The sequence below is a fragment of the Mobula hypostoma genome, chromosome 12 (assembly GCF_963921235.1).
Source record: "Mobula hypostoma chromosome 12, sMobHyp1.1, whole genome shotgun sequence".
Taxonomy (NCBI): Eukaryota; Metazoa; Chordata; class Chondrichthyes; order Myliobatiformes; family Myliobatidae; genus Mobula; species Mobula hypostoma.
In genome coordinates, this window is record NC_086108.1 from 2,601,052 (window position 1) to 2,622,863 (window position 21,812).

Sequence of the window (21,812 nt, forward strand, 5' to 3'; positions counted from 1 at the left end):
TACTAGGTAATGGTGGAGGAACTCGGCAGGCCAGGCAGCATCTATGGAAAAATAAACAGTCGCTGATTCAGGCCGAGACCCTGCTTCAGGACTGAGAAGGAAGGGGAGACGTCTGTGTCAGAAGATGGGGCGGGGAGGAAGAATTACAGGGTGGCAGGTGATAGGGGAAACCGGGAGAGGGGGAGTGGGGTGAAGTGAAGAGCTGGGAATTCGATTGGTGAAAAAGATAAAGGGCTGGAGAGGGGGGAATCTGACAGGAGCGGCCAGAAGATCACGGGAGATACGGAAGGTCGAGGAGCACCAGGGGGAGATGATGGGCAAGCAAGAAGAGACGGTGTGAGAGGGAAACAAGAAAGGGGAATGGTGAAGGAGAGGAGGGGCAGTCACTGGAAGTTCACGCCGTCAATATGAAGTGTTGGTCCTCTAGCCCGGGGCTGGACATTGTCACCAGCGGCGAGGCAGACTTCAAGCCTTCGCAGCCCATTGGACCGTGAGGGCAGAGGTAGCAGTGACGTCACTCCAGCATGTGAGAGGGACGCCCACGGAAATCCACGTGGGTGGGCGTGGCCCGCGGGTGTTGCAACCCTTTGCGGGTCACGTGGCCGCGCTAATATGTTTGTTACACGGCGACCAAGAAATAAAAGCTGGGGGCAGACCCCGGTGAGGGTCCCGAGAATGTTCTGGGTGGCGCCCCCCGGATCGGCAGCTGGTCGGGGCGCATTGTGTGACAGGAGGCAAAAATCAGACTTTGCACCTCGTTGGAGTGGGAGCGTTGAAAGCGATTAGCTATTAACATGGGCTGGGATGACTGAGTTTCTTTATCATTCGTCTCGGAGCCTCCTTCCCTTTTAGACATTAGGTAAGACCGTCAGTAGCTTTTCCGAGCTGGTCAGTCATGCTGCGGCGCCCAGGGAAACGGTTAGGAGTGTGCTTAAACGGCAAGAAAAGGAAGAAGTTAAACTTTGTGGTCTTCGCAGAACTCTGCAGGTAAGACTAGGTTGCCTCTCGCTACTTTGCTGAAGTATCAGTCGCTGCTTTATAAACTCTAGTACTGCCACGGTCTACGCATGTGAATGTTTCTCCTGCCAAGATACGGACTTGGACTTCCAGATGGAATTGATGAGTGGGTTAATAGTGAGCTCGTGGTCGGAATATGGGGGAAAACGATGCCGCTTTGTGCACAGCTAGTACTGATGGCAGGATAAAAGTTGGCTGGAACGATGTACGCGATCGAATGAAATGGGGCAGAGGTACAAGGTGCAAGACTCACACCAGCAGGTTCAGGAACAGCTGGGAGTCCTGATGAAGGGTCTCCGACCGAAACGTCGACTGTTTACTCGTTTCCCTAGATGCTGCCTGAGCTGCTGAGTTCCTCCAGCGCCTTGTGTGTGTGTTGCTCTGGATTTCCAGCATCTGAAGATTTTCTTGTGGATTGCTTCACTGACCTGTTTCCGCAACCTATGGACTCGCTCTCAACTCCTGTTCTTCATTACTTATTTTCATTTGCACAGTTTGTATTTTTTTAACACATTGGTTGTTTGTCAGTCTTTGTTTATGTACAGTTTTTCATAAAATGTATTTTTTATTATGCCTGTAAGATAGTGAAGCAGAATATGGAAACATAAACACAAGAGATTCTGCAGATGCTGGAAATCCAGAGTAACACACACAAAATGCTGGAGGAACTCAGCAGGTCAGACAGTGTCGATGGTCAGAGTAACACACACAGAATGCTGGAGGAACTCAGCAGGTCAGACAGTGTCGATGGTCAGAGTAACACACACAAAATGCTGGAGGAACTCAGCAGGACAGACAGTGTCGATGGTCAGAGTAACACACACAAAATGCTGGAGGAACTCAGCAGGTCAGACAGTGTCGATGGTCAGAGTAACACACACAAAATGCTGGAGGAACTCAGCAGGTCAGACAGTGTCGATGGTCAGAGTAACACACACAAAATGCTGGAGGAACTCAGCAGGTCAGACAGTGTCGATGGTCAGAGTAACACACACAAAATGCTGGAGGAACTCAGCAGGTCAGACAGTGTCGATGGTCAGAGTAACACACACAAAATGCTGGAGGAACTCAGCAGGTCAGACAGTGTCGATGGTCAGAGTAACACACACAAAATGCTGGAGGAACTCAGCGGGTCAGACAGTGTCGATGGTCAGAGTAACACACACAAAATGCTGGAGGAACTCAGCAGGTCAGACAGTGTCGATGGTCAGAGTAACACACACAAAATGCTGGAGGAACTCAGCAGGTCAGACAGTGTCGATGGTCAGAGTAACACACACGAAATGCTGGAGGAACTCAGCAGGTCAGACAGTGTCGATGGTCAGAGTAACACACACGAAATGCTGGAGGAACTCAGCAGGTCAGACAGTGTCGATGGACAGAGTAACACACACGAAATGCTGGAGGAACTCAGCAGGTCAGACAGTGTCGATGGTCAGAGTAACACACACGAAATGCTGGAGGAACTGAGTGGGCAGGCAGCATCTTATGGAAATGAATAGAAATCCGGCGTTTAAAGCTGAGAGTGGAGAGGAAATGGGAAGACGCCGGAATAAGAGGGGAGGGGAAGAAGGATGACTGGAAGGTGACAGGTGAGGCCAGGTGGGTGGGAGGGTAAGGGGCTGGAGAGGAAGGACTCTGATAGGAGAGGAGAGTGGACAGTAGGAGGAGGGGCAGCAGGGAGGTGGGAGGAGGTAAAAGACAAGAGTGTGAAATAAAAGACAGAGGTGTATTTTTAACCAGAAGGAGAAATCGATCATGCTATCGGTTTGGAGGCTACCCCGACGGAGGTAGCCACAAGGTGTTGCTCCTCCACTCTGAGGGTGGCCTCATGTTGGGACTAAAGGAGGCCGTGAACCGACATGTCGGAACGGGACATGGAATCGGAATTGATATGTTTGGCGGCTACTTTGATCATGAAATTACTCTCAGTTTGGGATGGTTCCGTGGGGCAGGTCGGGCTCGATGTAATGTTAAATTGGTTTAGCATTGCTGTGTGCACTGAGGTAGAGTGGGAAAGCTGTTTTGGTAAGCGGTCCTTGCAGATCATTTCATCACATTAGCGCGAGGGGAAATAAACAAAATGAGATTTGGATAACAAATTTGGGGGTGATATCAAGATTAGGGGTGTAGTTGATAGTGAAGAAGACTATCATGGCTTGCAGCAGGATCTGGACCAGCTGAAGAAATGGGTCGAAATAAGATGGCAGATGGAATTTAATGCGGACAAGTGCGAGGTGTTGCACTTCGGTCGGACCAACCAGGGTAGGTCTTACACAGTGAACGGGAGGGCGCTGAGGAGTGTGAGTACCTACGGGAAAGATGTGCAGAAGGTTGAAAGAGTACAGACCCGTTGTGCATTCAGGGATGTTGATCTGTACACCACTGTTGTAAATGTGTGGTTATTTGCCTTCTGGTCAGCTTGACCTCTTCTGGCCATTCTCCTCCGTCCTCTCATTAACAAGGTGTTTTTGTCCACAAAGCTGCCACTCACTGGATGCTTATTTGCACCATTCTGTTAACCCTCGAGCAGGGGGTTTCCAACCTTCTTTATGCCCTGCCCCCCCCCCCACCATTACCATGAACCGCTGCTAACTGGATGTTTTTTTTTCACACCATTCTCTGTAAACTCTAGAGACTGTTGTAAGAGAGCAGCAGTTTCTAAGATATTCAAACCACCCCATCTGGCACCAACAATTACTGCACGGTCAAAGTCACTTCGATCACATTTCTTCCTCATTCTGATATTTGGTTTGAACGGCAACTGAACCTCTTGACGATGCCGGCAAGCTTTTATGCACAGAGCTGCTGCCACATGATTTGCTGATTAGATATTTGCATTAAGGAGCAGATGTACCTAATAAAGTGGGCACTGAGTGTACATACATGACATCCCTCTCCTGTACGTCGTATTTCAGGACATGTGTCAGTGGGAATAAACCTGATTGATTGCCTCAGTCTCTCCCAGTCCCTCAGGGCTGACTGTCACCAGATTCCATGGCAGTTCCCCTTGTTCTGGAGTGCCTGATGAGGCTGCAAACACCACCATAGGTGAGGCAGGATTAACCCACCCTGTGCTCTCGCACCCACCAATTGGGAGAGGACCAGAATCACTTTATTGCCATTAGGTGAAACAGACCAGAAATGATTGTGGTTCGGTGCCAAGCGTAAAACACAGGACAATACCCTAACAGATGACACAATAGCAACCAACAATTTACAAGACAATCGTTCAAACAGCCATGCGCAATCAACAATTAGCGGAACAGTCACATGTGTAAGCATCAATGATCAGATTGAAATGTGAATATATGAATGTACTCAATAATTATCAACAGAATCAGAATCGGAATCTGGTTGAATATCACCAGCATCCATAATATGTGGGGTGCCAGTGTTGAAGGTGTTATTTCTGATCTGCACAAATTCTGGTTGGTCTAGACCCTGTTTGAATTGGCCTGTGCTGGAATGTAACAGAACAAGGGGAGCAGGAGAGACCACTCGATGGATTTTTTTGCAGGGACAGTTAGCGTATTACACCTGGGTGAGCTTTGTTGAGAATCTGGATAGCTACAGGAAAGAAGCTTCAGAGATGACTGTAGTCCTGGTGCTGATGGACTTGTCGTGTCACTCTGATGGCAACTTGGCAAACAGGTGACTGCTAGGGTGGATGGGATCAGCAGTAATTTTTCCAGCTCTTCTCTTTGCTCTGGCAATGAACGTGTCTTTAAGTGTCAGCGGATGGTGGTCAGCGATCTACTCTGCTGAGTGACCTAATCCCTACAACCTGGACTCGGAGAAGGAGGACGCGGCCAGAAACCGACCGGCGATGGAGGTGGTCACAACACTCTCAATGATACTGAGTAAAAATTCATCGGGATACACCCTGAGATGTCGTGTTTAGCCGGTGTAGGAACAACAATCTCTGATGGGCTTTCCTATAACGTGCTTGCCCCACTTCAATGTAGCGGTAGTGGTAGTCCCCAGGAGTCTGAATGACTCAACCAGACACAGCCTGACCATTAATTTCCAAGGAAGGGAGATCCTTATTTCCACTGTCTTGATAGCATTCAGCTCCAATTTGTTGAGAGCACACCATGCTGCAAGGCAGTCCAGCTCTTTGTTGGCGGGTCACAACATCATGAGATGAGACTAACTACAGCCGTGAACTTGGACTAACTACGGCCGTGAACTTGGACTAACTACAGCCGTGAACTTGGACAACTACAGCCGTGAACTTGGACTAACTACAGCCATGAACTTGGCATCCTTTGAGGCAAGTACCAGGCCTCTGAGTTCCTAACAATTCACCAGGTGTTCCGGCTTCCAGCCCAAGTGCTCTTTATCCATGTTAGGTGGTCATGGAGATGCACAGGTCACTACCCCCATGTTGGTCTTGTGCCATTGCCACTAATCCTCTTTATCTGTGCCAGGGTCAGTGGGAATGCCATACTTCTCAGAAGGGTGGTGTAGTGGGAATTGAGCCTTCCACTCTCTACTGGCCTTTCAGTGTTTGGATGGGCAGATGTTTCCGTTAGTAGGAGACCCCAAGATCTGAGGGCACAGCCTCAGAATAAACCACTGTCCTTTTAGAACAGACACGGAAGAATTTCTTCAGCCAGAAGGTGATGAATTTGTGGAAATGGTTGCCATGGGTGGCTGTGGATGCCATCGTTGGGTGTATTTAAGGAAGATGTTGATAGGTTCTTGATTAAAAAGGGGTTTAAGGGTTTCAGGGAGAGGGCAGGAAAATCAGTTTGAGGGGGAAAATAATCTGTCGTAACTGAATGGTGGAGTGGACTCGTGAGCCAAATGGCCTAATTCTGCTCCTGTATCTCTGGGTTTTGAGAACATTCTTGAAGTGTTTCCACCTGAGAATCTGTGCCGTGACAGAGCTTGGAAACAGTGTCTGGTGTTGGCCGTACAAACGGTGATTTCCCTCGGAGACCGGAAAGGAGAGAGTATCTCTCTCACAAGCTATTCATATACCTTGAGGAGTCTGAAACGGGAAACTGATGCTGTGGTGCACAAGCAACGAATGGGAAAAAGCTGCTGATCCCCTTCAATGGGCCAGTCAGTGACTGCCATGGCAGAAGCAACTTCCAACTGGCAAATAAATTAACCCGTCACATCAGTTTGCTTTCCTCTTCACTTCTATTTCCAGGTTTAGTAACTGTTTACTGAGTTCCTTAAGGTTGGCATAGCCGGGAGTGGTAATGGGGATAAGCTCCCAGGGGTGGTGTTCACCTCAAGGGTCTCAGTCCAGAATGTCGACTATATTCCTGCCCTCGCTGAGTTCCTCCAGGTGGGGGGGGGGGGGCGGGGTGTGTGTCTCTCTGTTAGATTTCCACCACCTGCAGATTTTTCCCTTGTTTGTGATCTCAAACCAAACTCAGCCTTGCAGCTTCAGGAGTAAACTCGGGGTGGGGAGAATCTCTGGAGTTGGAGTCCCTAAGACAGTCTTGTGCTGATTTCGATGCTGACTGGTGACTCCTGCAACACTGCTGGTGCTAAACTGTATCGGTCTCTGCCGTTACTTTGGATTCATCAACTGCATGGAGAGGGGGAGCTTGCTTCTTGGGCAACAGCATGCTGTCCATATTGTACTGCCCAGGCTTGCAGTAGACGCAACATCCATGGTCGATGCTGACCAACGGAGGTCTCAGAAGGTTCAAGTTACTTGTTGTTCTTGATGGATATGATTGCTGTGTCTGAAGCCCTCTGTGATCTCTTTCCTGAATGTACAAAGTTAGAGGTTCTGAATTGGACCATTCTGTTTGGCCAAAGTTTTAGATGTTCACCGATCTTGGTTGACTTGTGCCTTCCTGATGAGTCATTATCCAAAGCTGGAGATGACTGTAGACAATAGGGGCAGGAGTAGGCCCATTCGGCCCTTCAAGCCAGCACCACCATTCACTGTGATCATGGCTGATCATCCATAATCAGTTCTCTTTTCCTGCCTTCTCCCCATATCCCTTGACTCCCTCTTTCTTGAAAGCTTCCAGAGAATTGGCCTCCACTGCCTTCTGAGGCAGAGCATTCCACAGATCCACAACTCTCTGGGTGAAAAAGTTTTTCCTCAACTCCGTTCTAAATGGCCTACCCCTTATTCTTAAACTGTGGCCTCTGGTTCTGAACTCCCCCAACATCGGGAACATGTTTCCTATCTCTAGCGTGTCCAATCTAGACTGTAGAGCTAGACAGCTTTCAACATGATGCAGCCAGACACTTGTGCTTGAGTGAGTTAGTTAGTCCTCCCCACGCCGTGTGGCACATCAGGCACAACCTTGCCATTTCTTTAGCATTTTGTCTGTTTTATTTTTTTATGAGGTTGAGTTGCTAGCTCGGTGCTGAACCCAACCCAGCATGGATGGAAAGCATGCGAGTAGGTGGCAGGATTTGAACCTGGGACCACTTGCCTCGAAGTCTGGCGCTGTTGCCACAACACCACCGGCCGGCGAGGGTAGTGGCTGAGGAGTTCTTCAAAATCATCCCTGCAGCTGCTGACCAGTCCCATGCCAGATGCTCACCTGTACTTGTTTCAGTTGGGGTTGTGTCCTGGCGTGTGCTGGGAATCTCAACTCGGTTATCAGTGAATGGCTAGGCCTGTGTGGGCCTCTTCCCTTCCCAGCTGTTCTTTAGATCCTTGACGTTCAGTTGGACATTGGCCTTCAGGAACACAGGAGTGGTTTCTTTGTCCTTGATGCAGTTTCCAGCAGAGGAACGTCTTTGTTTGCAATGAATTAGTTCCTGGTCAATCTCAATTGATTGGCCCTAATGTTAGCAAAGATGAGTCACTTCATGAGTACTAATACAAATTAGTTTTATTTGTCACATGCTCATTGTACGTGCAGTAAAATGCATCAACAACCAACACAGTCTGAGGAGGTGCTGGGGTCAGCACCCAGGGGCATGGTAGGTTTCTGGTACCAGTGACACAGATTCAATTCCCCCTGCTGCCTGTAAGGAGTTTGTATGTTCTCCCCGTGACCGCGTGGGTTTCCTCCCACAGTCCAAAGACCCACCAGTTGGTAGGTTAATTAGTCATTGTAAATTGTCCTGTGATTGTGCGAGGGTTACATCAGAGACTGCTAAGCAGTGAGGCTCGACGTGCTGGAAGGGCCTGGTCTGCACTCTCATTAAATACATACATAAATAAAAGCTTGAAATTGTTACACTAACCACTATACACCAAGCTGCCACATTCTGGTGGGAAATGCATGCAGTCTATGTCAATATCATAGAGGAGGGGTGGATCTGGAATGTCAGTAGTTGGTAATGAACATAGAACATAGAAACATAGAAAACCTACAGCACAGTACAGGCCCTTCGGCCCATAATGCTGTGCTGAACATCTACTTAGTTTAGAAATTACCTCAGGTTATCCATAGCCCTCTATTGTTCTGAGCTCCATGTCGCCATCCAGGAGCCTCTTAAAAGACCCTATCGTTTCCGCCTCCACCACTGCCACTGGCAGCCCATTCCACACACTCACCACTCTCTGGGTTAATTTTTAAAAAACTTATCCCTGACATTTCCTCTGTACCTACTTCCAAGCACCTTAAAACTGTGCCCTTTCGTGTGAGCCATTTCAGCCCTGGAGAAAAAACCTCTGAGTTGAACTCCATCTGCCACTTCTCAACCCAGTTTTGTATCCTATTCCTATCCTGCTGTATCCTCTGACAGCCCTCCACACTATCCACAACACCCCCAACCTTTGTGTCATCAGAAAGTTTACTAAACCATCCCTCCACTTCCTCATCCAGGTCATTTATAAAAATCACGAAGAGATGGGATCCCAGAGTAGATCCCTGGGGCACACCACTGGTCACCGACCTCCATGCAGAATATGACCGGTCTACAACCACTCTTTGCCTTCTGTGGGCAAGCCAGTTCTGGATCCACAAAGCAAGGTCCCCTTGGATCCCATGCCTCCTTACCTTCTCAATAAGCCTTGCATGGGGTACCTTATCAAATGCCTTGCTGAAGTCCATATTTTATACAAACATCCATTAGTCTTGTGAGACCATGGATTTGCGCCTTGGAAGGTTTCCAGGGTGCAGGCCTGGGCAAGGTTGTATGGAAGACCGACAGTTGCCCAGGCTGCAAGTCTCCCCTCTCCACGCCACTGATGTTGTCCAAGGGAAGGGCATTACGACGCATACAGCTTGACACCAGTGTCGTCGCAGAGCAATGTGTGGTTAAGTGCCTTGCTCAAGGACACAACACGCTGCCTCAGCCAAGGCTCGAACTAGCGACCTTCAGATCACTAGACGAACACCTTAACCACTTGGCCACGTGCCAACACAAAATCCATTTTCATTCCATCTACTATGCTACCTCCATCAATGTGTTTAGTCACATGCTCAAAAAAATTCAATCAGGCTCGTAAGGCACTACCTGCCTTTGACAAAGCCATGTTGACTATTCCTATACCTCTCCAAATATTCATAAATCCTGCCTCTCAGGATTTTCTCCATCAACTTACCAACCACTGAAGTTAGACTCACTAGTCTATAATTTCCTGGGCTATCTCTACTCCCTTTCTTGAATAAGGGAACAACATCTGCAACCCTCTAATCCTCCAGAACCTCTCCCATCCCCATTGATGATGCAAAGATCATTGCCTGAGGCTCAGCAATCTCCTCCCTTGCCTTCCACAGTAGGCTGGGGTACATCTCATCCGGTCCTGGTGACTTATCCAATTTAATGCTTTCCAAAAGCTCCAGCACATCCTCGTAATGTCTATATGCTCAAGCTTTTTGATCCACTGCAAGTCATCCCTACAATCGGCAAGATACTTTTCCGTAGTGAATACTGAAGCAAAGTATTCATTAAGTACCTCTGCTATCTCCTTCGGTTCCATACACACTTTTCCACTGTCACACTTGATTGGTCCTATTCTCTCACATCTTATCCTCTTGCTCTTCACATACTTGTAGCATGCCTTGGGGTTTTCCTTAATCCTGTCCGCCAAGGCCTTCTCATGGCCCCTTCTGGCTCTCCTAATTTCATTCTTAAGCTCCTTCCTGCTAGCCTTATAATCTTCTAGATCTCTATCATTACTTAAGTAGTTGTTGCTGTATGGACAACGTTGATGTTGTGTCCTTGAGCAAGGCACTTAATCATACATTGCTCTGCAATGACACTGGTGCCGAGCTGTATGGGTCCTAATGCCCTTCCCTTGGACAACATTGGTGTCGTGGAGAGGGGAGACTTGCAGCATGGGCAACTGCTGGTCTTCCATACAACCTTGCCCAGGCCTGCGCCCTGGAGACTGAAGACTTTCCAGGTGCAGATCCATGGTCTCGCAAGACTAACGGATGCCTTTTTGTTGTTGTTTGTTTTTTTTAAACCTTTCATAAGCTTTTCTTCTTACTAGATTTTCAGCAGCCTTTGTACAACATGTTCCTGTACCCTACCATCCTTTCCCTGTCTCATTCGAATGTACCTATGCAGAACGCCACATTTCTGCTGTACATTTTCCTGAGAACAGCTGTTGCCAATTTATACTTCCAAGTTCCTACCTGATAGCTTCATATTTCCCCTTACTCCAATTAAATACCTTCCTAATTTGTCTGCTCCTATCCCTTTCTAATGCTATGATAAAGGAGATAGAATTGTGATCACTATCTCCAAAATGCTCTCCCACTGAGAGACCTGACACCTGACCAGGTTCATTTCCCAATACCAGATGAAGCACAGCCTCTCCTTTTGTAGGCTTATCAACATATTGTGTCAGGAAACCTTCCTGAACACACCCAACAAACTTTGCTCCATCTAAACCCCTTGCTCTAGGGAGATTAAAATCTCCCATCATGACAGCCCTGTTACTTAGATTTAGATTATGAAGACACGTAGTCCTCTTTTATTGTCATTTAGTAATGCATGCATTAAGAAATGATACGATATTTCCTCTGGTGTGATATCACAAAACACAGGACAGACCAAGACTGAAAAAACTGACAAAACCACATAATTATAACATATAGTTACAAACAGTTTAACAATACCATAACTTGATGAAGAAGTCCATGAGCACAGTAAAAGTTCAGAGTCTCTCAAATGTCCCACATCTCACGCAGACGGGAGAAGGAAGAAAAACTCTCCCTGCCATGCCCGACCACAGTCCGACTCTGAGTCATCTGAAAACTTCGAGCTCTGATCAGCTCTCCGACACCAAGTACTGAGCGCCATCTCTGTCCGAACGATTCGACCTCCTTCTCAGTCGCCAAAAGCAGGCAAGGCCAGGGATTTTGAGGCCTACCCTCCGAAAGATTCCCGACCATACAGTAACGACAGCAGCGAACGGGCGTTTCAGAAATTTCTCCAGATGTTCCTCTGTGCTTTCACGTCCATTCTCCATCAAATCAGAATTGTCCACAGCCCCTATTTAACAGATACGACGTCATTTTTCACCGGAGGGCTGCGCACACCATCTTCTCCTCCCGCCTTTATTACACCTTTCCAGAATCTATCTGCTTGTCGATGTCTCTGTTACTATTGGGTGGTCTATTTAAAAAAAACACCCTGTGGAGTTACTAACGCCTTCCTGTTTCTAACTCCACCCACAGAGGCTCCGTAGACCAGTGGACCCCAACCACCAGGCCACAAAGATGTGCTACCGGGCCGTGAGGAAATGATATGATTTGGCAATATGAGTCAGCTGCACCTTTCCTCATTCCCTGTCATGCACTGTTGAACTTGAACACCCCCCTCCCCCCGGTCGGCCGGTCCGCAAGAATATTGTCAATATTAAACCGGTCCACGGTGCAAGAAAGGTTGGGGACCCCTACAGTAGACAATCCCTCCATGACTTCCTCCTCTTCTGCAGCTGTGACATTATCCCTGATCAGCAGTGCTACATCCCCCTCCCCCATCCTTTCTGAAACATCTAAAGCCTGGCACTCTAAGTAGCCATTCCTGCCCCAGAGCCATCCAAGTCTCCGTAATGGCCACATCATAGCTCCAAGTGCTGATCCACGCTCTAAGCTCATTCACTTTGTTCATGATACTCCTTGCATTAAAATAGACACATCTCAAACCATCAGTCTGAGCACATCCCTTCTTTATCATCTGCCTGTCTTCCCTCTCACACTGCCTACAAGCTTTCTCTATTTGTGAGCCAACCATTCCTTCCTCCATCTCTTCAGTTCGATTCCCACCCCCCAGCAATTCTAGTTTAAACTCTCCCCAGTAGCCTTAGCAAACCTCCCTGCCAGGATATTGGTCCTGCGTGGATTCAAGTACAACCCTCCTTTTTGTACAGGTCGCTCCTGCCCCAAAAGAGGTCCCAATGATCCAGAAATTTGAATCCCTGCCCCCTGCTCCAATCTGTCAGCCATGCATTTATCCTCCACCTCACTCTATTCCTATACTCACTGTCATGTGGCATAGGCAGTAATCTCGAGATTACTACCCTTGTTTCTCAGCTTCTTTCCTAACTCCTTGTAATCTGTTTTCAGGACCTCCTTCCTTTTCCTCCCTATGTCAGTGGTACCAATATGTACCACGACCTCTGGCTGTTCACCTTCCCATTTCTGGATATCATGGACTTGATCAGAAACATCCCGGATCCTGGTATCTGGAAGGCAAACTGCCATCTGTTTCTTTCCTGCGTCCACAGAATCGCCTATCGGACCTCCTAACTATAGAGTCCCCTATCATTGCTGCCATCCTCTTCCTTTCCCTACCCTTCTGAGGCACAGGGCCAGACTCAGTGCCAGAGGCGTGACCACTGTTGCTTCCCCCAGGTAGGTCCTTTCTTCCTCCTCCCTCCCCCCCCACCCCAACAGTACTCAAACAAGAGTACTTATTGTTAAGAGGGACAGCCACAGGGGTGCTCTCTAGTATCTGATTCTTGCCCTTCCCTCTCCTGACTGTTTCCCACTTAACTGCCTCCCGAGACCCCGGTGTGACTACTTGCCTAGAACTCCTAACTATCACCTCACTTTCCCGGACCAGACAATGGTCATCGAGCTGCATCTCCAGTTCCCTAACACGGTCCCTGAGGAGCTGCAGCTCGACGCACCTGGCACAGATGTGACCATTCGGAAGGCTGGGAGTCTCCCGGACATCCCACGTCTGACACCCAGTACAGAACACCGGCCTCACAGACATACTTCCTGTTCCTATTCTTCACAAGTAACTTACCTCGCCTCGGGCTGCTATCGCCGAAGCCCCGTTGAGCCAAAGCACTCCTACTCTGACTCCTTCTACTCTGTTGCCCGCTCTATAAAGCTGTCTTTTTAAATTCTTCCCGCCGGTCTAACTCGCTGATGTCCACGCGCTTGGTCAATCGTGTCTGGATCAAACCGCTGAAAGAAAAATGCTCCCCTTTTAAATTCTTCCCACTGGTCTAACTCGCTGACATCCACGCACCTGTGCAGTCATGCCTCGATATAATGAATAAAGGAAAAGGGGATGTCCCGATGGGTGAGGGGCCCACTGGGTGAGTGAAAATTCTTTCTCAGAGACAAAAGCAGTGAAAGAAGAATATTGGGTCTTAAATTCATTGAAATGGAGAAATGAAGTCCCCAGGACATTCCCACTTCTCAGGGAGGAGGTACAGGATCCCGAAGACGCACACTCAGTGAGTCAGGAATAGCTTCTTTCCCCCCTCCTTCCCTTTGTCCTATGGTCCACTCCTCTCTCCTAACAGATTCTTTCTTCACCAGCCCATGACCTTTCCACCCCGCTGGCTTTGCCTATCACCTTCCAGCTAGCCTCCTTCCCCTCCCCCACCTTTTTATTATGGCCTTTTCCCCTCTCCCCTTTCTCCTCAGTCTGAAAGACTATCTATTCATTTTGATAGATGCTGCCTGACCTGCTGAGTTCCTCACATTTTGTGTGTGTTGCTTCTTCCCCTCTGCCATCAGATTTCTGAATAGTCCATGAAGGCAACCGCAAATTTTGCCCTTATTTATTTATTTTTTTTATTGTAACTTATTTGTAATTTTTATTTGTCTTGTACTGTGTTACCTCTCAACCGTCAGGCCGTTGAAGCAGAAGGGATAATTTCACTCAGCCCAACACTGAACTGATTTCATAATGGGAGAGGGAGACCATTTCACCATGGTTGATCCAATTCCCCCTCAGCCATTCTCCCTGTCTGCGTTCATATCCTGACTAGTCTAGAATCTATCAACTTCTGCATTAAATATACCCAGTGACTTGGCCCCCACAGCCACCTGTGGCAACAAATTCCACAGATTCACTACTGTCTGCCTAAAGAAATATTATTTTTTCTCTTTGTATTTGCATTGTTTTCCTGCTACATTGCATTCGAGGTGCAACTGGTTAATCCATTGTGTACTTCACAATATTTAATTTATGCACTTTATGTGTAATTCATCTGTAGATTTTATCCTAAGTTGTGTACTACTGTGCTTTATACCCTGGTTTGGAGAAACATTGTCTCATTTGGCGGTATACATGACAGTAAACGTGACTCGATTTCACTTCCATTCAATTCAAGTTTGATTGTTATTCAACCGTTCATGAATACAGCCAAATGAAACAGCATTACTCTGGTTACAACAAAAGTCTGTCTTTGTGAAAGACTTGGTGGCTGAAGGATGGTTGTAGTTGGGAGCAGAATGTCCAAGGTTACACGTTGTATCGGAGGGATTGGAAGGTAGCTAAGGGGGTGGTGTGGCTTTGCTGGTAAAGAATAGCATCACATCAGTAGGAAAATGTGACATAAGATCAGAAGATGTTGAATCCTTGTGGGTTGAGTTAAGAAACTGCAAGGGTAAAAGGACCCTGATGGCAGTTATATACAGGCCTCCAAACAGTAGCTGGGATGTGGGCCACAGATTACAACGGGAGATAGAAAAGGTGTGTCGAAGGGCAATGTTATGATAGTCATGAGAGAGTTCAACATGCAGGTCGATTGTGAAAATCAGGTTGGAAGTGGATCTCAAGAGTGAGTTTGTTGAATTCCTACAAGATGGCTTTTTAGAGCAGTTTGTCATTGAACCTACAAGGCGATCAGCTATACAGGATTGGGTGTTATGTGATGAACCAGAGCTGATTGGGGAGCTTAAGGTAAGGGAACCCTTAGGAGGCAGTGATCACAATATGATTGAGTTCAACTTGAAATTTGATAGGGAGAAGGTAAAGTCTGATGTAGCAGTATTTCAGTGGAGTAAAGGTAAATTATAGTAGTATGAGAGAGGAGATGGCCAAAGTAAATTTGAAGGAGATGCTGGCAAGGATGACAGCAGAGCAACGATGGCATGAGTTTTTGGGAGGAGAAAATGAGGAAGGTGCAGGATAGGCATATTCCAAAAACGAAGAAATGAAAAAAATGACAAAATAGTACAACCGTAGCTGACAAGGGAATTCAAGCTGATGTTGAAGTAAAAGCAAAAGAGGGCATACAACAAAGCAAAAATTAGGGGGAGGATTAGAAGATTGGGAAGCTCTTTAAAATGTACAGAGACTAACGAAAAGAATCATTAGGAGGGAAAAAATGAAATGAAAGCAAGCTAGCAACCTGGTGCATCTAAAACCCTGCTAAGGTACTGGTGACCCCTGTTTCCATCCAGGGGGTCAATGTGGACATGGTGGAGGATTACAAATACCTGGGGATATGAATTGACAATAAACTGGACTGGTCAAAGAACACTGAGGCTGTCTACAAGAAGGGTCAGAGCCATCTCTATTTCCTGAGGAGACTGAGGTCCTTTAACATCTGCCGGACGATGCTGAGGATGTTCTATGAGTCTGTGGTGGCCAGTGCTATCATGTTTGCTGTTGTGTGCTGGGGCAGCAGGCTGAGGGTAGCAGACACCAACAGAATCAACAAACTCATTCGTAAGGCCAGTAATGTTGTGGGGATGGAACTGGACTCTCTGACGGTGGTGTCTGAAAAGAGGATGCTGTCCAAGTTGCATGCCATCTTGGACAATGTCTCCCATCCACTACATAATGTACTGGGTGGGCACAGGAGTACATTCAGCCAGAGACTCATTCCACCGAGATGCAACACAGAGCGTCATAGGAAGTCATTCCTGCCTGTGGCCATCAAACTTTACAACTCCTCCCTTGGAGGGTCAGACACCCTGAGCCAATAGGCTGGTCCTGGACTTATTTCATAATTTACTGGCATAAGTTACATATTACTATTTAACTATTTATGGTTCTATTACTATTTCTTATTTATGGTGCAACTGTAACGAAAACCAATTTCCCCCGGGATCAATAAAGTATGACTATGACTATAACTATCACAAACAATATCAAAATGGATAGTAAAAGCTTTTTCAAGTATATTTAAAAAAAAAATAAGATGAGTGGTTATAGAATCACTGGAAGATGAGACCGAAGAAATAATAATGGGGGGGGGGGGGGAAGGTAAGACAAGGAGATAGCAGATAAACTAAATGTGTACTTTGCATCAGTCTTCACAGTGGAAGACACTAGCAGTGTGTCAAATGTTGAAGGGTGTGAGGGAAAAGAAGTGAGTGCAGTTACTATTACCGGAGGAAGGTACTCAAAAAGCTAAAAGACCTAAGGGTACATAAGTCACCAGGACCAGATGAACTGCACCCTAGGGTTCTGAAAGAGGTAGCAATAGAGATTGTGGAGACATTAGTACTGATCTTTCAAAATCATTGGACTCCAGCATGGTGCCAGAGGACTGGAAAATTGCAAATGTCACAACACTTAAGAAAGGAGGAAGGCAGCAGAAAGGAAATTGTAGACCGGTTAGCCTGACCTCAGTGAAGATGTTGCAGTCAATTGTTGAGGATGAGGTTATGGAGTACTTGGTGACACAGGGTAAGATAGGATAAAGTCAGCATGGTTTCTTCAAGGGAAAATCTTGCCTGATGAACTGTTGGAGTTCTTTTAGGGAGATTACAAGTAGAATGGATAAAGGGGATGCAGTGGATCTTGTATATTTGGACTTTCAGAAGGCCTTTGACAAGGTGCTACACATGAGGCTGCCTACCAAGTTGAGAGCCCATGGTATTACAGGAAAGTTACTGGCATGGTTAGACCATTGTCTGATTGGTAGGAGGCAGCGAGTGGGAATAAAAGGATCCTTTTCTGGTTGGCTGCCAGTGACTAGTGGTGTACTGCAGAGGTCTATGTTGGGACCACTTCCTTTTGTGATGCATATCAATAATTTCAATGATGGAATAGATGGCTTTGTCGCCAAGTTTGCAGATGATGTGAAGATTGGTGGAGGGATAGGTAGTATTGAGGAAACGGGTAGGCAGCAGAAGGATATAGACAGATTAGGAGAAAGGGCAAGAAAGTGGCAAATGAAATACAATGCTGGAAAACGCATGGTCATTCACTTTGGTAGTTGAAATAAATGTGCGAACTATTTTCTAAACCAGGAGAAAATCCAAAAATCCGAGATGCAAAGTGCAAAGGGACTTGGGTATCTTATGCAGAACACCCTAAAGGTTAACTTGCAGGTAGAGTTGGTGAGGAAGGCAAATGCAATGTTAGCATTCATTTCAAGAGGTCTAGAATACAGAGCAGGGATGTGGCACTGGTGAGGCCTCACCTTAAATACTGTGAAGAGCTTTCGGCCCTTCATCAAAGAAAAGATGTGCTGGCATTGGAGAGGGTTCAGAGGAGGTTCACAAGGATGATTCCGGGAATAGCTGAGGAATACCGGTTGGGGACCGGCAGATGGCAGGAAGTGAGGTGGGGGTGGAAATTCACAGGGACCTTAAGTTTTGGATAGGGTAACAGTGCTTAAATTGTTCATCAGCAAAACTGAGTGGGTGAGTTCCATTCCCAATATAGCTGCTGAATAATTTCTGTTCTAATTGTATCTAGAACTTAAAACACGACATTTCTCAGTGATAACACAACAAAGTTATTGATTTATTTTATTTTAAACCGGTCACTGTCCGGGCTGGGCTATGTTATTCTAGCCCGAGTAATTGGAATGACTCCCAACTGTTCAGTCTGGGAACAGATGAGGATGCAGAGTGATTGCCAGCAAATGTCAATACTGAAAGAATGAGTATTTGTAGTTTTGAAATCTTCAAAGACTGGAGTTTTTGATCCCACCTATCAGAATGTCAAGTCTTTAGTAGATGGTGGAGTGTAACTGTGGCCTAGGCCACATCGAGGCAGGTACTGTTCGTGGGAGTGTGTAAACTGCAACAGTCTGTAGCTGGGGTGGGGTTCGAACCTGAGTCGCTGGCACTGTGAGGCAGATACTCGCCCCTCCATCCCAGTGGTTTTCAACCTGGGGTCCAGGGTCCCCTTGCTTAATGGTATTGGTCCATGGTGTAAAGAAGGTGGGAACTCTCTGCTCTAACCAGTGTTCAAGTCTCTGGGTGGGACTTGAATACACGCCTCCAGACTGCGGTAAGAATACCAGAACAACAGGAATTCTGCAGATGCTGGAATTTCAAGCAACACACATAAAAGTTGCTGGTGAACGCAGCAGGCCAGGCAGCATCTCTAGGAAGAGGTACAGTCGACGTTTCAGGCCGAGACCCTTCGTCAGGACTAACTGAAGGAAGAGTGAGTAAGAGATTTGAAAGTTGGAGCGGGAGGGGGAGATCCAAAATGATAGGAGAAGACAGGAGGGGGAGGGATGAAGCCAAGAGCTGGACAGGTGATTGGCAAAAGGGGATACGAGAGGATCGTGGGACAGGAGGTCTGGGAAGAAAGACGGGGGGGGGAAACGACCCAGAGGATGGGCAAGGGGTATATTCAGAGGGACAGAGGGAGAAAAAGGAGAGTGAGAGAAAGAATGTGTGTATAAAAATAAGTAACAGATGGGGTACAAGGGGGAGGTGAGACATTAGTGGAAGTTAGAGAAGTCGATGTTCATGCCATCAGGTTGGAGGCTACCCAGACGGAATATAAGGTGTTGTTCCTCCAACCTGAGTGTGGCTTCATCTTTACAGTAGAGGAGGCCGTGGACAGACATGTCAGAATGGGAATGGGATGTGGAATTAAATTGTGTGGCCACTGGGAGTTTTCTGGGGGTGTCAGTGGAGAGGGGATGGTTGGAGTAAGAGGAAGATGGAGCCTCTGAGGGCCCAGGAGCTGACGGTGGGATCTGAGGGAGACGGTTTTCTGGGGGTCCCATTCCCATTCTGACATGTCTGTCCACGGCCTCCTCTACTGTAAAGATGAAGCCACACTCAGGTTGGAGGAACAACACCTTATATTCCGTCTGGGTAGCCTCCAACCTGATGGCATGAACATCGACTTCTCTAACTTCCGCTAATGCCCCACCTCCCCCTCGTACCCCATCTGTTACTTACTTTTATACACACATTCTTTCTCTCACTCTCCTTTTTCTCCCTCTGTCCCTCTGAATATACCTCTTGCCCATCTTCTGGGTCCCCCCCCCCCTTGTCTTTCTTCCCAGACCTCCTGTCCCATGATCCTCTCGTATCCCTTTTGCCAATCACCTGTCCAGCTCTTAGCTCCATCCCTCCCCCTCCTGTCTTCTCCTATCATTTTGGATCTCCCCCTCCCCCTCCCGCTTTCAAATCCCTTACTCACTCTTCCTTCAGCTAGTCCTGACAAAGGGTCTTGGCTGAAACGTCGACTGTACCTCTTCCTAGAGATGCTGCCTGGCCTGCTGCGTTCACCAGCAACTTTGATGTGTGTTGTAAGAATACCAGAGCTCATTTCAAATGGCTCCGGGAACTTATGGGAACTTAAACTTTGGGATAGGTTAATGAGCTTTGTAGCTTCATTGGCCTTCGGTTAAGCGAGTGGTATAATGCAGTTTTTTTTTCTTCCTTTTTTTTAGGAAGAGAGGAATTGAAGTCATCCAGGTGAGTGAAGATTTTTCTCTTGTATCTTGTGTGCATGCAGAGTTTAGTTACTACCTGTTACACTGCTGTCTAGGGCAGCGATGAAGATCCTCCATCTCTGGTGGTGTTCAGGGCTTCCTTCATCATGTCAGTAGCTTCCTCTCGGTTTTCACTACTGTCAGTCACGCAAGTCCCGGGTGGAGACTCAGGAATACCGTCACACTCAGATGTAAAAGGATTCTTCATTGCTGTTTCTGTAACAGTTTTGTTTAACCAGTCAGGGTTGTAGCCGTGAGCTGAACCCCCAGATCTTGAGGGCCGGTGGACCACTCCTAGTTTGGCCTCTACCCTTTGACCTGTTTGGCATGGGTGACCCGACCAAGAGCCAAAGCATAAAGTCCTGACTCCAGCCAACATGGCTCTCCAGGTCATTGAGGCACACAGCTCTCCAAACCCAAAGACAAGGTTGTAGTCCTCTTTGGAGGGTGTGCATGCATACTTGCAAACAATCTGTCTACACTCGTGGTGGATATCATTTAGCACCTTTTCCTCTCTCTACTGCAACAGCCAGGATCTCCTGTTGGCCACCCACTTCAATTCAACTTCCTATTCCCACATCGACAAGTCTGTCCACGGCCTCTACTGCCACGCAGGTTGGAGCAAAACTTAACTCCATCTGGGTATCGTAGAGTCATAGACAAGTGCAGCAGAGAAAGAAGCCCTTCGGCCAGTCTAGTCCATGCCAAACCGTTTAATCTCCCAGTGACCTGCACTGGGACCACACCCTCCATACCCCTACTATCCATGTACCTGTCCAACTCTCTCTTAAATGTTGAGGTTGAGCTCGCATGCCCCACTTTTGCTGGCAGCTGATTCCACACTCTCACCACCCTGAGTGAAAAAGTTTCCCTCGCGTTTCTCGTAAACTTTTCACCTTTCACCCTTAACCCATGACCTCTGGTTGTAGTCCTATCTAACCTCAGTGGGGGGGAAAGCCCGCTTTTACCAACCTGGTGGAATATACATCTATTTCTCTAATTTCCTGTAATCACTTGCCTTTTCTTTCTTCCCCCTCTTTATTGTACCCTCCTCCCGTTCTGATGGCCCTCTCCTACCGAGTATCTCCCTGTGCTTTCCTCAGGTCCTTCCCTTTCTATTCCATGCTCTTGCTCTCTGATCAGATTCCTTACTTGCTGCACATTTCTCCTTTGGAGTCTAGGGCCATGAAGGTTCCCCACCTTTGTCCTTGGCCACCAAAACCAATTTTGGTCTTGGTGCTGTTCGGGGCTCCCTCACAGTTTTCACTACCACCAGCTGGCTGCAGACTCAGGAATACCATCGCACTCGGATGCAGAAGGATTCTTCATTGCAGCTTTGTTTGACCAGTCACGGTTAGCCCTGAGCTCAACCCCTGAATTTGGAGGACCGGTGGACCACTCTTAGTCTGGCCTCTGCCCTTTGACTCTTGGTAGGGTCACCCATGCCAAACTGGTCAAAGCACAAAGCCCTGACTCCAGCCAACTTGGCTCTTCAGGTCACTGAGGCACGCAAGCCTCCAAACCAAACAACAAAGATCTCTTGGCAGATAGGATTCCTTCAGTCCTTTATCTCTTCCACCTATCCCCTCCCAACGTCTCACTTCATTCTCCCCTCTCAACTGGTCTCTCTAATGACCTGCCAGCTTGTACTCTTCCCCTCTCGCAACCTTTTTCTGGCTTCCGCCCCCTTTCTTTCCAGTCTTGATGAAGGGTCTCCTGCCAAAGCTGTTCATTTCTCTCCATAGATGCTGCCTGACTTGCTGAATTAATCCAGCATGTGTGTGCAATCTCGTGTGCGCTGAAATGAATGTATCCAGGTAGCTCTTGGTGACCAACCTGCTCCCGTAGATTTCACTTTGCTGCCCATCACTGTGTAGAATTAGGAGTGAGTGGAATATCCTCTTGTTGTCCGAGTTCAGATCCCATCCTGTACATTAAATTGGACCTGAACTTCAATTGAACTTGAGCAGAACAAAGAATCACAACCTTGTCATTGGGCGTG

General features: G+C 47.4%; 1 protein-coding gene across 2 annotated transcripts in view; it reads left to right on the forward strand.

The window, feature by feature from the left end:
* The first annotated feature begins 760 nt into the window (after positions 1–760).
* LOC134354565 (inositol-tetrakisphosphate 1-kinase-like) overlaps positions 761–21,812 on the forward strand; it is a 107,922-nt gene continuing 86,870 nt past the window's right edge. For both annotated transcript variants that reach the window (XM_063063493.1, XM_063063492.1), the window contains exons 1-2: positions 761–987; positions 19,769–19,793. In XM_063063493.1, the coding sequence (XP_062919563.1) occupies positions 896–987; positions 19,769–19,793 (117 nt within the window). In that variant the 5' untranslated portion in view covers positions 761–895. The remainder of the gene's footprint in view (positions 988–19,768; positions 19,794–21,812) is intronic.